The sequence below is a fragment of the Lutra lutra genome, chromosome 13 (genome assembly GCF_902655055.1).
Source record: "Lutra lutra chromosome 13, mLutLut1.2, whole genome shotgun sequence".
NCBI classification, from domain to species: domain Eukaryota; kingdom Metazoa; phylum Chordata; class Mammalia; order Carnivora; family Mustelidae; genus Lutra; species Lutra lutra.
The window spans coordinates 68,152,651-68,168,163 of NC_062290.1; the positions used below are offsets into that span (position 1 = coordinate 68,152,651).

Genomic DNA, 15,513 nt, shown 5'->3' on the forward strand with positions numbered 1-15,513 from the left:
TGCATAAACAGTTAAAGAAGATGTGAGATAGATAGATATATGTATGTGTATATATATACACACACGTATATGTGGTATATGTATATATACACAAATACATACACACGCACGATGGAATATTCACCAGTCTTAAAATTGAAGGAAATCTTGCCACATGTGGCAACATGGATAAATTTTGAGGACCTTATGCTAAGTGAAATAAACCAGTCATAAAGGACAAATACTCTCTGATTCCATAATGAATCTAAAATAGTCAAACTCATAGAAGCAAGCAGAATGGTGGTTGCCAGAGGTTGAGGGGAGGAATAAATGGGGAGTTATTATTCCATAGGGTATAAAGTTTCAGATATTTACAAAGAATAAGTTCTAGAAATCTGAGGTACAATATTTTTCCTATAACTAACAATATGGTATGGTACACTTATAAATTTGTCAAGAAGGGTTAGATCTAATGAAGGTGTGGTATATACACATACAGTGTGTACACACACACACACACTACACACACAATGGAATATTACTTGGCCATAAAAAATGAAGTCTTGCCATTGGCAATGACAGGGATGGAAATACAGAGTATTATGCTAAGGGAATTCAGTCAGAGAAAGACAAATACCTGGTGATTTCTCTCATATGTGGAATTTAAGAAACTAAACAGATGATCATGGGGGAAAAGAGAGGAAAACCAAGAAACAGACTCTTAACTATAGAAAACAAACTGATGGTTACCAGAGAGAAGCTGGGTAAGGGGAATGGGGTGAAACAGGTGATGGGGATTAAGGAGTACACTTGTGATCAGTACCAGGTATTATATATAAGTGCTGAATCACTAAATTGTACACTTGAAATTAATATTACACTGTATGTTAATTAACTGGAATTCAAATTTAAAAGTTAAAGATTAAAAAATAAATAAATAAATAAATGCCTTCCTGAAATGGCCAACAGTATCCATGAGGCCAACAATGAATGAGGGCAGTCAACACTTGTTAGAAGAAACAGCACCATGGTGAATGCTGTGAAGTGTGTAAACCTGGCGATTCACAGACCTGTACCCCTGGGGATAAAAATATATGTTTATAAAAAAAATTAAAATAAATTTTAAAAAAAGAAGAAGAAGAAACAGCACCAGGTGAGTTCCCTTTCAGTAGCTACCTTCTATAGGGTAGCTAACATTCAGATAGAAAATGCAATCTCATCAACTTGAAGAAACAGAGGAGCATTTGGGAAGATCACAGTAGTTAAAGATTTAGAAGAAAAAAAAGACACAGAAAGAAAATAGCTAAAGAATGGGAACCCCAGATTTCTACATAAGCTCTGCCTAAATACTGACTGATCCCTAAAATACACATAAGTACAGCTAAGCCTAAAATATTTGAGTAGAGATTTCAGTGGCTGCCCACCTTAGAGAACACAAGTTTGATATTTTTTTAATTATATTTATTTATTTGGCACGGACAGAGAGATCACAAGTAGGCAGAGCAGCAGACAGGGAAGCAGGCTTCCCACTGAGCAGAGAGCCCAGTCGGGGGCTTGATCCCAGGACCCTGAGATCATGACCTGAGCTGAAGGCAGACTTAACCCACTGGGCTACCCAGGTGTCCCGATAAGTTTGAAATTTGAGCCCTGCCAGGTTACTGCCCACTAAAACAAAACATGAATACTTGTGGCAAATTCAATATCCAGGGGTGCCTGGGTGGTTCTGTCACTTGAGCCTCTGCTTTCGGTTGAGGTTATGATCCCAGGGTCCCGGGAGTGAGTCCTATATAGGGCTCTTTGCTCAATGGGAGCCTGCTTCTCCCTCTGCTTGCTGCTCCCCTGCTTATGTACTCTAGCTCTTGCTCTCTCTCACTCTAACAAATAAGTAAATACAATCTTTTTAAAAAATCCAATATCCAAAAACAGTTGCAGAGAGTTCTACTCTAACAAGCTCTGAAACTTTGCTACTCCCTCCATCAAGAGGTAGAGTCTTTTTGATTTTTTTATGTACCCCCACAACACGGAGTGAATATATTTGGTATCGGACTTTAGCAAAGGTCCTGGCACATATTTGAATCTTAAAATGTGAGTAGAATTGTGTTCTTCTAACTGAGGCCTACACAATTTTGGAGTGCTAGAAAAACAGAAGTGTAGATGGAGTTGAAACACTAAAACCTGGAAGTGTACAGGAGGGTCAAGGGCCAGAAAGTTGTTAGCAAGTAAGTGAAGTCGAGGGAACAATGGGAAGCAATAGCAGGAGAGCGCTGGACACTCCTTGAGGCTGTACCTCCCTTTTCCTCACAGGAAATAAAATGAAGGGAATCTGATCCCAGTCCTCAACATTGTCATCCATTCAAAAAGCCAAAAAAGTGAAAAATTACTGAGATTCCAGCAAAAAACTGTTTCATTTCTACTTACATTTTTTTCCTATTTATCAGCTGAAGATACTATGAAATTCATTAAAACTGCCTAATATGGGAAATACACACACTCTATTGTTAATTATTTAAAAACTTAATAAATCAAGAAATGCAGCATGGTCTTATGCCTGTAAATATAGTACATGAATAGATAATGTGTCAAAATACTAGTATTTGTTCTATAATAATGAATGACTTTGATTTCTTCCTTGGATTTTCTGGACTTCTAAAATTTCTATACTGAGTATACATAATCCGTGTAATCAGAAAGTAATAATTTAGAGGAGAAAAATTATTGTTTATTAAGTTAAGTATAATCAGTTCTTGAAACATCATCCCTAATGTACCTAAAAGTTACTGCCTTCTATATTATTAAAAGAAATCACTTCTGGGATTACAAAGTCTCTTAGAAGAAAACAAAGGAGGATTTAAACTGGTTACCAGAACCACTGGTAAGGCCCTCGAAAATAAATATTTAGGGCCCAAAGGTAGGAAAGTACTTATGTGACATATTAATTTTCTATTGCATATACATTTATAGCATGATGTTTCTCCCTCTTCCTCACCACTACTAATAGTTGTGTGTGTGATTATGGAATACTCAACCTAGGTTTTACTTGCGTTAGTTCTAAAAAGAAAAGTAAGTCAACTCATTGAGGAGGAGCAACAAATTGTCACAAGAAGTTAGTGAAACACTGAGGAAAAAAACAGCAGAGTGTTTTCCTTGCTTTGAAAACTGAAATCCTAATTAGCCATGCTATCTATTGTAGATAGAGAAGATGAAAATCCTGAAGATTTAATGGGGAACATTAGGACAAAGGTGAGAAGAGATATTTCCAGAAAGGAAAGGGTGAATGGGAACTGGGAATAATGAATAATTTATTTTAGAAGTGCTAAATAAGACAAAGCAAAAATTAAGGAATTATTGGGTGAAGAAAATATCATGGATATACATGAACATCATTTTAGATGTCACTTTCCATTATCATGGAAAACAAAAGAATATCACCCTAGGCATTTAAATTAACTAACAAGCGCTACGCATTCAATCTATGCCAGTGATTTTTAAGGATGTTACATTAATCCTCAAAACAACTCTAAAAATAGGTATCATCACCCCATTTTAAATGACACATCATGCTGTGAGATAATGTTTTGCACAAGATTTATAGATCCATTAAGCCAAAGGTCCAAGATTGAAGTTTAGGTCCTCCAAGCCAAGTACTTTCCAATAAGACATAGTGCTTCTCTTTAGCAGCTGCTAACGGGACACAGGAGAAAGAGGACTGGGACATAGTAGGTTTCCAGAGACAGGGGGCTATGCACTGTACTATACAGACCAACAGATGGTTAGAGCGTAAAGAAGATGAGCTGGATGAATTGATCCTAGCAGTGAGCCCAGTTCACTGGAGCTCCCAGCAACAAAGAAGTGTTCTTTGTTTCCACACAGAAATGAAAATGAGAAAACCCGGGATAATTCTCAACACCATATAAGAAATGAAAAGAAGCCTTGCTCTAACTAGAGCACTATTGCTTATTATCAGCAACTTTGGGGCTGCTACTTATTTGGACAAGCACTGGAGATCTAGCACCAGGGATGTCTGATACCATAAAGAATATGTTGTTTCATAAACAGGAGGGGAAGCCAGCTGAAGCAGGAGCAGGACACAATGGTACGTTTGGTTTCCTTCTGAGGGGAATGAGGCACAGCCTGTTTCAAGAGGTTCCTCAGGTTAAAATCAGGAAGTCTGGGTGAGTTATTGTGCTTTACAAACGTCTACTCTTTTCTCTTGGTAAATATAGGAAGAAGGGTGAATCCTTCATGATGCAATTACTCATGCAGTTTGCTTTCCTTCTACAGGTGATCCCTGAAGATGAGCATCAATCCAAGGACAGACCCTTTGGAGACAGACTGACAAAAAACAGCCAGAAAAGAAACTGAAACTTCTCCTCTTTGGTAGAAATAAAGAAGCCGAGGTAATAGTTCTCATTAATATCCCACACACTCGTCATGTTGGGTCTCTCCTCTGCCTTATCTTTTTACTGTGTGATATACTTGGGTCCCTCATAAAGTACATCCTATCTACACAGCCCACCTGGACATTCTAACTGGTGACCTCTAGAAACTTATTCCAAGTATTGGAACTGTTTCAGTGTCTCTGCTCAGGGTGCATATATTTGTGAAGTGATTGCTTGAAATCAAAACACTGTCTTAAGTCAGTCTGTGTAATAAATCAATGAAAATTTCTCTCAAATATCCATTAACTATTCTTACCCATTCTTGGGTTTTAATGAAAACTGAGAACAGAATTCCTTAAATTTTTGCCACACTTTCCTTAAAAGGACTACTTTTAAAATACTTCTGATTTTTTATTAAGTTATTTTAATTCCGGTGTAGTTAACATAGTGTTCTATTAGTTTCAGAGGTGCAAAATAGTGAGTCAACAATTTTCTACATTACTCAGTGCTCATGATAGTAAGTTTACTCTTTTATTCCCATCGCCTATGTCACCTACCCCTCCACCTACCTCCCTTCTGATGACCATCAGTGTGTTCTCTATATTAAGAGTTTATATCTTGGTTTTTTCCTTTTATTTTCCTTTGCTCATTTGTTTCATCGCTTAAATTCCACATATGAGTAAGATCATATGGTATTTGCCTTTCTCTGACTTATTTCACTTAGCATTATACTCTATAGCTCTATCCACGTTGTTGCAAATGGCAAGATTTCATTCTTTTTTGACTGAATAATACTCCATTGTGTTCTTTATCCATTCATCTATCAGTGAACACTTGGGCTGCTTCCACAATTTGGCTATTGTAAATAATGTTGCAGAAAACATAGGAGGGCATGTATCCCTTTGAATTAGCATTTTTTAATTTTGGGGGGTAAATACCCAGTAGTGTGAATACTGGATTATAGGATAGTTCTATTTTTAATTTTTTGAGGAAGCTCTTACTCTTCCACAGTGGCTGCACCAGTTTGCCTTCCTACCAACAGGGCATGAGAATTTATTCTTCAATCCTTGCCAACTCTTATTTCTAGTGTTTTTTATTTTAGTCATTCTGACTAGTATGAGGTAATATCTCATTGTGCTTTAGATTTGCATTTCCCTCCTCGTGAGTAATGTTGAGCATCTTTGCATGTGTCCATTGGCCATCTGGATGTCTTCTCTGGAGAAATGTATGTTCATGTCTTCTCATTTTTAAATTGGATTATTTTTTGGAGTTGAGTTGTATAGGTTCTTCATATATTTTGGATACTAACACTTTACTGAATATGCCATTTCCAAGTATCTTTTCCCATCTAGTAGGTTTTCATTTAGTTTTGCTGATTGCTTCCCTCGCTGTGGAGAAGCTTTTAATTTTGATGTAGTCCCAAAAGTTCATTTTTGTTTTTATTTCCTTTGCCTCAGGAGACATATCCAGAAAAGTATTGCTACAGCTGATGTCACAGAAATTACGGACTGTTCCCTCTTCTAGAATTTTTATGGTTTCCTGTCTCACATTTAGATTTTTAATCTGTTTTGAGGTTATTTTCATGTATGGTATAAAAAAAAAGTGGTCCAGTTTCTTTTGCATGGAGCTGTCCAGTTTTCCCAACTGGACTTTGGTTAAGATTATTCCATTTGTTGATTTTCCCATTGCATATTCTTTCATGCTTTGTCAAAGACTGATTAACCATATATTTGTGGGTGCACTTTTGGGTTTTCTATTCTATTCTATTGATCTATGTCATACTGTCTTGATGACTACAGCTTGTAATAAATAACCTGAAGTCTGGAATTGTGATGCCTCCTGCTTTGCTTTTTTTTTCCCAGTGTTGCTTTGGCTATTCAGGGTCTTTTGTGTTCCATACAAATTTTAGGATTGCTTGTTCTAGCTCTGTGAAAAATGCTGTTGGTATTTTGATAAGGATTGCATTGAATGTGTAGATAGCTTTGCATAGTGTAGACTTTTTAACAATCTTTGTTCTTCCAATTCATGAGCATAGAAAGTCTTCCCATTTCTTTGTGTCATCTTCAATTTCTTTCATCAGTGTTTCACAGTTTTCAGAATATAGGTCCTTCATCTTTTTGGTTAAGTTTATTCCTAGGTACTTTGTTATTTTTTGGTGGAATTATAAATAGGATTGTTTTCTTAATATCTCTTTCTGGTACTTCATTATTAGTGTATAGAAATGCAACAGATTCATGTATATTGATTTTGTATCCTGTGACTTTATTGAATTCATTTATCAATTCTAGTAGTTTTTGGTAAAGTCTTTAGGATTTTCTGTATATGTATCATGTCATCTGCAAAAAGTGAAAGTTTTATTCCCCTCTACCAATTTGGATGCCTTTTATTTTTTGTTGTCTAATAGCCTTGGCTAGGACTTTCAGCACTATGTTGAATAAAAGTGATGAGAGTGGACATTCTTGTCTTGTTTCTGACCTTGGGGGGAAAGTTCTCAATTTTTCCCCATTAAGGATGATGTTAGCTGTGGGATTTTCATCAGTAGCCTTTATTATGTTGAGATATGTTCCCTCTGCACCTTAGTTCAGGGTTTTTATCATGAATGGATCTTTACTTTGTTAAATGCTTTTCCTATATCTACTGAAATGATCATGTGGTTTTTATCCTTTCTTGTATTGATGTGATGACATTGATTGTCTTGTGAATATTGAAACACTCTTGCATCCTGGGAATAAATTCCACTTGATTGTGGTGAATGATTTTTTTAAATGTATTCTTGGATTCAGTTTGCTAGTATATTGTTGAAGATGTTTAAAATACTTCTGACTTTCACAGTCATAAAATACATATTCTCCATGTCTTGAAAATTTGGACAATGAGGGAAAATTGGGGGAAATGAAGAAAAATAAAAAGTATTAGTAATGCTTCCAAATGCATTTCAGAGAAAACTAGTTAATATTTTGCTGTGGCTCTTTTTCAGCCACATATATACAAATTGCAATCATTTATATCACTATGAAACTTCCCATTTTAATGTAACATTATACCATGAGTATTTTCCTTTCCCTTTACTCCTCTCCAAAATTACAATTTTTATTGGCTATATAACATATGAAGGTATGTCATCTCACAAATATAGAATGACCCACGATCAACACAAACCAGACTTCAGCAACCTAAAAGAAAAAAAAAATGCTGCAACTGTTCAAATCCTGATCGAACTCGAAACATGGAAGGACATGCAAAAAATATCAATAAATAAGTATCATTTATTTTTCTTACTATTTCTACTTGGTGGATCATTCAGGAAAAAAAAAGTTTAATAATAATAGTACTAGTGCTGGGCACCTGGGTGGCTCATGGGTTAAGCCTCTGCCTTCAGCTCAGGTCATGATCTCAGGGTCCTGGGATCGAGCCCCACATCGAGCCCCACATCGGGCACTCTGCTCAGCGGGAAGCCTGCTTCCCCACCCCGCCCCGCCCCTGCCTGCCTCTCTGCCTACTTGTGATCTCTCTGTCAAATAAATAAATAAAATCTTTAAAAAAATAATAATAATAGTGCTAATATTAATCTTTGATGACGTTTACAAATACACTCCAGAGTTTCACCATTTTGAGTTATGTGGCCCAATGATTTGATAGAGATGATCTTTACTATATTAATTATGTATCATCCCATATCTAGATTTCTAGGGGATTTTACTATAAATGAGTATGATATTTTATCAAATGCTTTCTGGCATCTTATTAGATGAACATGTGTTTTGGTTTTTTGTCTATTTGTTTAGTGTATTATATTGATAGATTTTCAAATATTAATTTGGACTTTCGGGGCGCCTGGGTGGCTCAGTGGGTTAAGCCGCTGCCTTCGGCTCAGGTCATGATCCCAGGTCCTGGGTTCGAGCCCCACATCGGGCTTTCTGCTCAGCGGGGATCCTGCTTCCTCCTCTCTCTCTGCCTGCCTCTCTGCTTACTTGTGATTTCTCTCTGTCAAATAAATAAATAAAATCTTAAAAAAAATTGTTTTACACAGGAAGCACACTGTTTTACATGGATTATATTTTCCTATTAAGATGTTTTTTGTGCTGTTGCTGATGAAGATCATGAGGAAACAAAACCTCCCTTGATACTACCAAAGGAGAAGAAATGGCAAAAGTGAAAGCAAAGGTAACTGAAGTTGAATAGGTCCACATGATGGGCTGATTTGGTGTTTCTGGTAAACTTATTGTTTCAATTTTCTCTTGTTTTGACCTAAATTCTGAGAAGTGGCTTCCCTCATCTGGGACCTTTTTTGAACAGAGAAAGTCACACCTCCTTCATCTTTGTGTGTATATATCTGTATTAAATATATACATATTTAATACTATGTTATATGATTATATATTATATATATGCCATGTTGGAACCATCTACTGTTGTAGGTGCCTAACAGATTTTATCTAAGTTGATTCTAATGATAACTTGACAAATAATTATTGCTTTTTCCAAGTCAGCTATGAGCTGAGACCCTGAAAAAATAAACAGTTTACTAAAGTTATATCCAGGTTAAATGACAGGTGCTTGATCTACATAATCTTTTAAATAGAGACCAGTTTCATCAGGAAACACCTTTAATTTAAAATTCTCCATTAATAATGACATCCCCAATATCTACATTTGAAAGCAGTTTGTCTTAAATTTTATTTGGCACTTTTGGAGTATTAATAGCCTTGACACTGTTTCTGTTAGGCCTCAGATGTGTTGGATTTCTCCAAAGCCTTACTACCATCCATTGTCAATAAAATAAATACCATATCCCTCCTCCTTTGATTCCTAGGAGTGTTTCAAGATGAATCAAATACACTATTGGAAGAGAAGGTGTACTAAAAATCTACATTATAAACTTAAATTTCCCTGAGTCTTGTCTTTTCCTAAACACTGAAAGTGAAATGGAACACATGAAGATGGGGAATTACTCACCTGTGACTGAATTCATTCTGGTGGGACTTTCCAAATACCCAGAGCTCCAGCTTTTTCTGTTCATGCTCTGCCTCATCATGTATGTGATAATTCTGTTGGGAAATAGCCTCCTCATTATCATCAGCATACTGGATTCTCGCCTCCACACCCCTATGTACTTCTTCCTTGGGAACCTCTCATTCCTGGACATCTGTTTATACATCATCATCCATTCCTCCAATGCTCATCATATTTAGGTCTGAGACAAAATCCATCTCCTTTATTGGCTGTGCTTTCCAGATGGTTGTCTCCCTTGGGTTGGGCTGCACTGAGTGTGTCCTCTTGGCTGTGATGGCCTATGATCGGTATGTGGCCATCTGCAACCCACTGAGGTACCCCATCATCAAGAACAAAGTACTTTATGTGCATATGGCTGCATGGTCATGGATCATAGGCCATCTGATCTCCCTATTGCAAACAGTCATGACAATGATAATGCCATTCTGTGGGAATAACGTCATCGACCATCTTACCTGTGAATTACTGGCCGTTCTCAAACTCATCTGCTCAGATATAACCACCAATATGATAATCATGACAATGATAAGTATTGTTATATTGGTGATTCCCCTACTGTTAATTTTCATCTCCTATGTTTTTATCCTCTCTTCCATCCTGAGAATTAATTCTACTGAGGGGAGAAAGAAAGCTTTTTCTACCTGTTCAGCCCACCTCACTGTGGTTATCTTATTCTATGGTTCAGCCCTTTTTACGTACATGAAGCCCAACTCAAAGGACACAAACACTTCTGATGAGATCATCGGGCTATTTTATGGAGTGGTAGCCCCAATGTTAAACCCCATCATCTATAGTTTGAGGAATAAAGAAGTGAAAGAAGCCATGATAAAAGTTTTGAAGAGACACCGGCATTTATTGAAATCATGAAATGCTTTAAGACATGTGATATCCTGGGGCGCCTGGGTGGCTCAGTGGGTTAAAGCCGCTGCCTTCGGCTCAGGTCATGATCCCAGGGTCCTGGGATCGAGCCCCACGTCGGGATCTCTGCTCAGCGGGGAGCCTGCTTCCCTTCCTTTCTCTCTGCCTGCCTCTCTGCCTACTTGTGATCTGTCAAATAAATAAATAAAATCTTTAAAAAAAAAAAAAAAGACATGTGATATCCTAAATGGTGAAATGGATCTTGTCTTTTTTTTTAATTCAATTAATTAACATATAATGTATTATTGGTTTCAGAGGTAGAGGTCAGTGATTTATCAGTCTTATATAATACCCAGTTCTCATTACATCACATGCCCTCCTTAATGTCCATCACGCACTTACCTCGTCCCTTCACCCCTCTAACCTCAGCAACCCTCAATTTGTTTCCTATGATTAATAGGTTTTTATAGTTTGTCTCACTCACTGACTTAGTCTTGTTTCATTTTCTCCTATCTTCCCCTATGATCCTGTTTTGTTTCTTAAATACCATATGATAATTATCTTTCTATGACTGACTTTCACTTAGCATTATACTCTCTAGTTCTATACACGTCATTGCAATTGGCAAGATTTCATTTTTGATGGCTGAGTAGTGTGTGTGTGTGTGTGTGTGTGTGTGTGTGTGTGCATATATATATGTGTGTGTGTGTGTATATATATATATATCTTCATTACCATTCATCTGTTGATGGACTTCAGGGCTTTTTCCATAGTTTGGCTACTGTGGACATTGCTGCTATAAATACTGGAGTGCTGGGTCCCTTCAGGTCACTACATTTACTTTGGGGTAAATATCTAGTAGTGCAATTGCTGGGTTGTAGGGTAGCTCTATTTTTAATTTTTTGAGGAACATCCACACTGTTTTTCAGAGTAGCTTCCCACCAACAATGTTTGATTCCCACCAACAATGTAAAAGGGTTCCCCTTTATCCATATCCTCATCAACATCTTTTGTTTCCTGACTTGTTAATTTTATCCATCCTGACTGGTATGAGGTGGTATTTCATTTCATTTTCCTGATGCCAAAAGATGTTGAGCATTTTTTCATGTGTCTGTTGGCCGTTTGTATGTCTTCTTTGGAGAAATGTCTGTTCATGTCTTCTGCCCATTTCTTGAATGGAATATTTATTCCTTAGGTGTTGAGTTTGTTAAGTTCTTAACAGATTTTTAGATACTAGCCCTTTATCTAATATGTCATTTGCAAATATTTTCTCCCATTCTGTCAGTTGTCTTTTGGTTTCAGTAACTATTTCCTTTACTGTGCAAAAGGTTTTTACCTTGATGAAGTCCCAATAGTTTATTTTTGCCTTTGCTTCCCTTGCTTTTGGAGACATGTTGAGAAAGAAGTTGCTGCAGCCAAGGTCACAGAGGTTGCTACCTGTATCCTCTAGGGTTCTGATGGATTCCTGGCTCACATTTAGGTCTTTAAGGCATTTTGAGTCTGTTTTTGTGTTTGGTGTAAGCAAACAAAATGAAATAGGATTTTTACATTTGCCAAGCTGATCCTTAAATTCATGGAAGAGTAGAGAGCTAATAATAGCCAAAACTATGGTGTAGAAAAAGAAATGCAGACTCACTATACCAGACATCAAGAATGATCATAAAGATAGTGTGGTACTGGTTCAGGTAAAAACAAGTCTATCAAAGGAACAAAGCAGAGAATCCAGAAATGCCTTGACTATGTATGGAAGTTAATATACAACACGAAGTGGTATTTGATATAAATTAGCATTATTAATCAGGAGAAAATGGATGAACTATTAAATAAACCATGTCTGGATATTGAACCTATTATACTGAAAAATATTAAAACTCTACCCAACACTGTGCCCAAAATAAATTTGAGACAAATTTAAATATCTAAATTTAAAAAAACAAAATCCAAAACTATAAAACATCCAGAGAAAAATAAACCACATGCTCTATATAGTTGAAATACAACTGATTGTTCCACTTTTAAAATTATGTGTTACATCCCCTTATTTCTTGGTATAATTATTCTAGATGAGCTAAAGTCTTCTTGCTAAAGTGAGTGTTCTCTAAAGTCTATACATTTGTGGAGGTGCTGGAAGAAAATAAATGTAGGGAGAATTAAAATACTAAAACCTGACTTTTTTACTCAAAAAGAATAGACAGTGAAGGATGCTCTGTTTCCACTCCTCCAACATTGTCATTACCTTCAAAAAGCCAAAAAGAAAAAAAAAAAGTGGAAAATTGCCAAGAATCAAACAGGAAACAATTTCATTTCTACTTGTTTCATGTGCTCCCCCTCCCTTGTGTACTTATGTAAAAAGCTATGATATTCATTAAAAATGTCTAATAAAATAACATTTATTTATACATATTTATTTTAAATAGCAAGTTACAAAACAGGAAATGCATTGTGCTCTCAAGTTTTTACTATATGTAGTACTTGCATAAAAACAATCAAAATACCAAGTTATATCTGAAATTGTGGGTGACTTTCATTTTATCCATTAGGCTTTTCTTTATTTCCCAAATTTTCCACAATAAATAGGTATCATTTCTATAATCAGGGGAAAAAATGAACTCAAAGAAAGAAAATTGCTTTTGAATAAGTAACATACAATTTAGGTCTTTGGACATTATCTCGAATGTATCTTAAAGTTATAAGGTTTAAGAGTTCAACTCTAAATCACTTCTGGGATTAGAGAGTCTCTTAGAAGAAAACAAAGGAGTATTTAAATTGGCTACCAGAGCCACTGGTGTGCCCTCTGGAATGTTTAGGGCCTAGAGGTTAGAGTACTTATGTGACAGCTTGACTTATTATTGATACAAATTTATAACATGAATCTCTACGGAGAATAAAAGCTTTATTTTTGATCTGCCCCCTTACCACTACTAGAAGTCAACTGGAACTGTGGGATATTTGCCTGTGGGTTCTAGTAAAATGACTATAGCTCTTGGAGAAGATAGTTAAGATTCTAACGAATCTAAGTAGGAATAGCAGCAGTAACTTCTATATGTAGGCAGAAAAAGTTAGTGAATCACTGGAGAAAAGGAATGCTGAACAGAGGGATCCATGCTTGTGTCTAAAATGGCTTCTTTGTTTTGAAGACTGTAGTCCCAATAAACTATGCTATCTATTGTGAATGGAGAATTGAGGATCCTACGCTGATGCATAAATGAGGTAGACTTTAGCAGAGTTGGGAAGAGGCTTTTTTCAGAAAGGAGAGAAGATAAGGTAGTTAGGAATTCTGAATCATTTATTTTACTTGTAAAGTTTTTAATAAAACAGTGAAAATCTTGGGAAAGAGGTATTGGTGGGTGAAGGAAATATCTTGGTTAGTTATGAACATCACTTTAAATTAGTTGTTTTTCTTTACCATGGAAAATAATAAATGGTAGCCTGGGAGTTTATATTAAACTAATACATATTGTGCACTCCCACTGTACCAAGATCTTCCAAGCATGTCATGTTAATTCTCACAATAATTCTACAAAATAAGTACTGTCACCTCATTTTTACATCATGCTCATGTTAAGTGTGTTGCTTAGGATTTGTACAACTATTCAGCCACAGAGCCAAGACTGAACTCTAGGTCCCCTGACTCTAAGACAACTGTTCTTTCTATTCAAATACAACTTACTTGCATTAAGAACAAAAGCGTAAGAGGACTTGGAGCACAGCAGCCCTAGAAATTAGTATATAGCATATTCTAATCAATCCCAGAATTGACTCTACAGGTCAGACAGAAGCTTCTATAAGATAAGAACTTAAAGCTTCAGCTTTAGCTTAAAGCTTCAGCTTTAATTTTCAGCAAGCAACAAAGAATTGCATTTGGTAACCACACAGCAATGTTAGTTAAAAAACAAAAACAAAACAGAACAAAAAACTCAGGATAATTCTCAAGATCATACTGAAAAAGAAGAGGACCTATTTCTAACTCACCCAGTATTGCTTATTATCAACACCTTTTGAAGCTCATTTACTTGGACAAGGGTCATTTAGGATATCCTGCCAGAGATGTTGTATTATTTAGAACACGAGTACTTTATAAACAGTAGGAAAAACTGGATACAGGATATAGAATGCAATACTTAGTGCTAAAAATTTCTTCTGAAGGAAATCTTCCATAGTGAGTGTGCTACACTCTGCTTTGAAAAGTTCCCTGGGTTAAAATCCAGGAGCATGGGTGAGTACCTATGCTTTACAAACAAACTACTACCCCTCTTCTGTTGGTAAACAGGGGGAGAAGAGTGAATGCTTCGTAATCCAGAGTCCTCAAGCAGAGTTTCCTTTTTTTTCATAGTTGAAGCCCAAAGGTGAGAGGACAGATCTAATGACCAGGCCTTTGGAAAGAGATGAACAAAACCTGGAGAACAAGAAACTGAATGCTACCCTTTATGGCAGAAAGAAAAAGCCTAGGTAACAGAAATGCCTGATGTTTTCCCATGTTCCTTCCTACCTACCAGGTATCTCTCTTTTTCTAGTGTACCACTAAGCTTGGTCACATTCTAAATGTTCTAGAATCCTTTTGCAACACTTGAGTCAATATGTCTGCTGATGGTGGATATATGTGTGAGATTGACTGAACTTGGAACATTAGTGGCATTAAATTAGTCTATGTAATATAAAGCAACATAAAGCCCCTCCTCAATTTCCTGTCCATATCTTATTTCCTACTTGAGTTTTAAAGAAACTGCGGCAGAACCTCTGGATATCTTAGCCACTATCTCCTTCTAAGAAAAATTTGAAAATGTTATTTCTGATATTTATAACCATAAAATACAGGTTAAGTAAGAATTATTTGGAAAAGATAAAGATAAAGATAAAGAAAATTATTAGTGCCCCAAATCCCATATTCCAGAAGAAACTGCAATTAAAATTTTGGAGTACTTTCTATACAAATATGTGTATATATGTGTGTGAACATTTATATTAGTTGTAACCATTTATAATATTTATATTAAGAAACTTGTTTTTCTTCATGTAATATCATGAGCACTGTCCCTTATCTTTACCTCTTCTCTAAGACTACAACTTGTACTGTTGATAATACATATGACATTATGTCTTCTCATGTGTATACCATAACCATGACATGCCAGAATGTTAACATCCTAGAGGAAAAAAATTATGGCACCTATTAAAGCATAACTGAACTTGACATATGATATTACATGCAATGTCATTTATTTTGTTTTTCTATTCTATTGTTGGATGTTTTAGGGGTAAATGTTAAGTAATAATAATAATGCAT

The 15,513-nt window shown here is 36.0% G+C and overlaps 1 protein-coding gene across 1 annotated transcript; it reads left to right on the forward strand.

Annotated features, from left to right (window-relative positions):
- Positions 1–9,283: 9,283 nt before the first annotated feature.
- On the forward strand, positions 9,284–10,238 carry LOC125083594 (olfactory receptor 13D1-like). Its single transcript, XM_047700353.1, is given in 2 exon segments — positions 9,284–9,508; positions 9,510–10,238. Coding segments are annotated over 2 exon segments (954 nt in total).
- Positions 10,239–15,513: the final 5,275 nt, after the last annotated feature.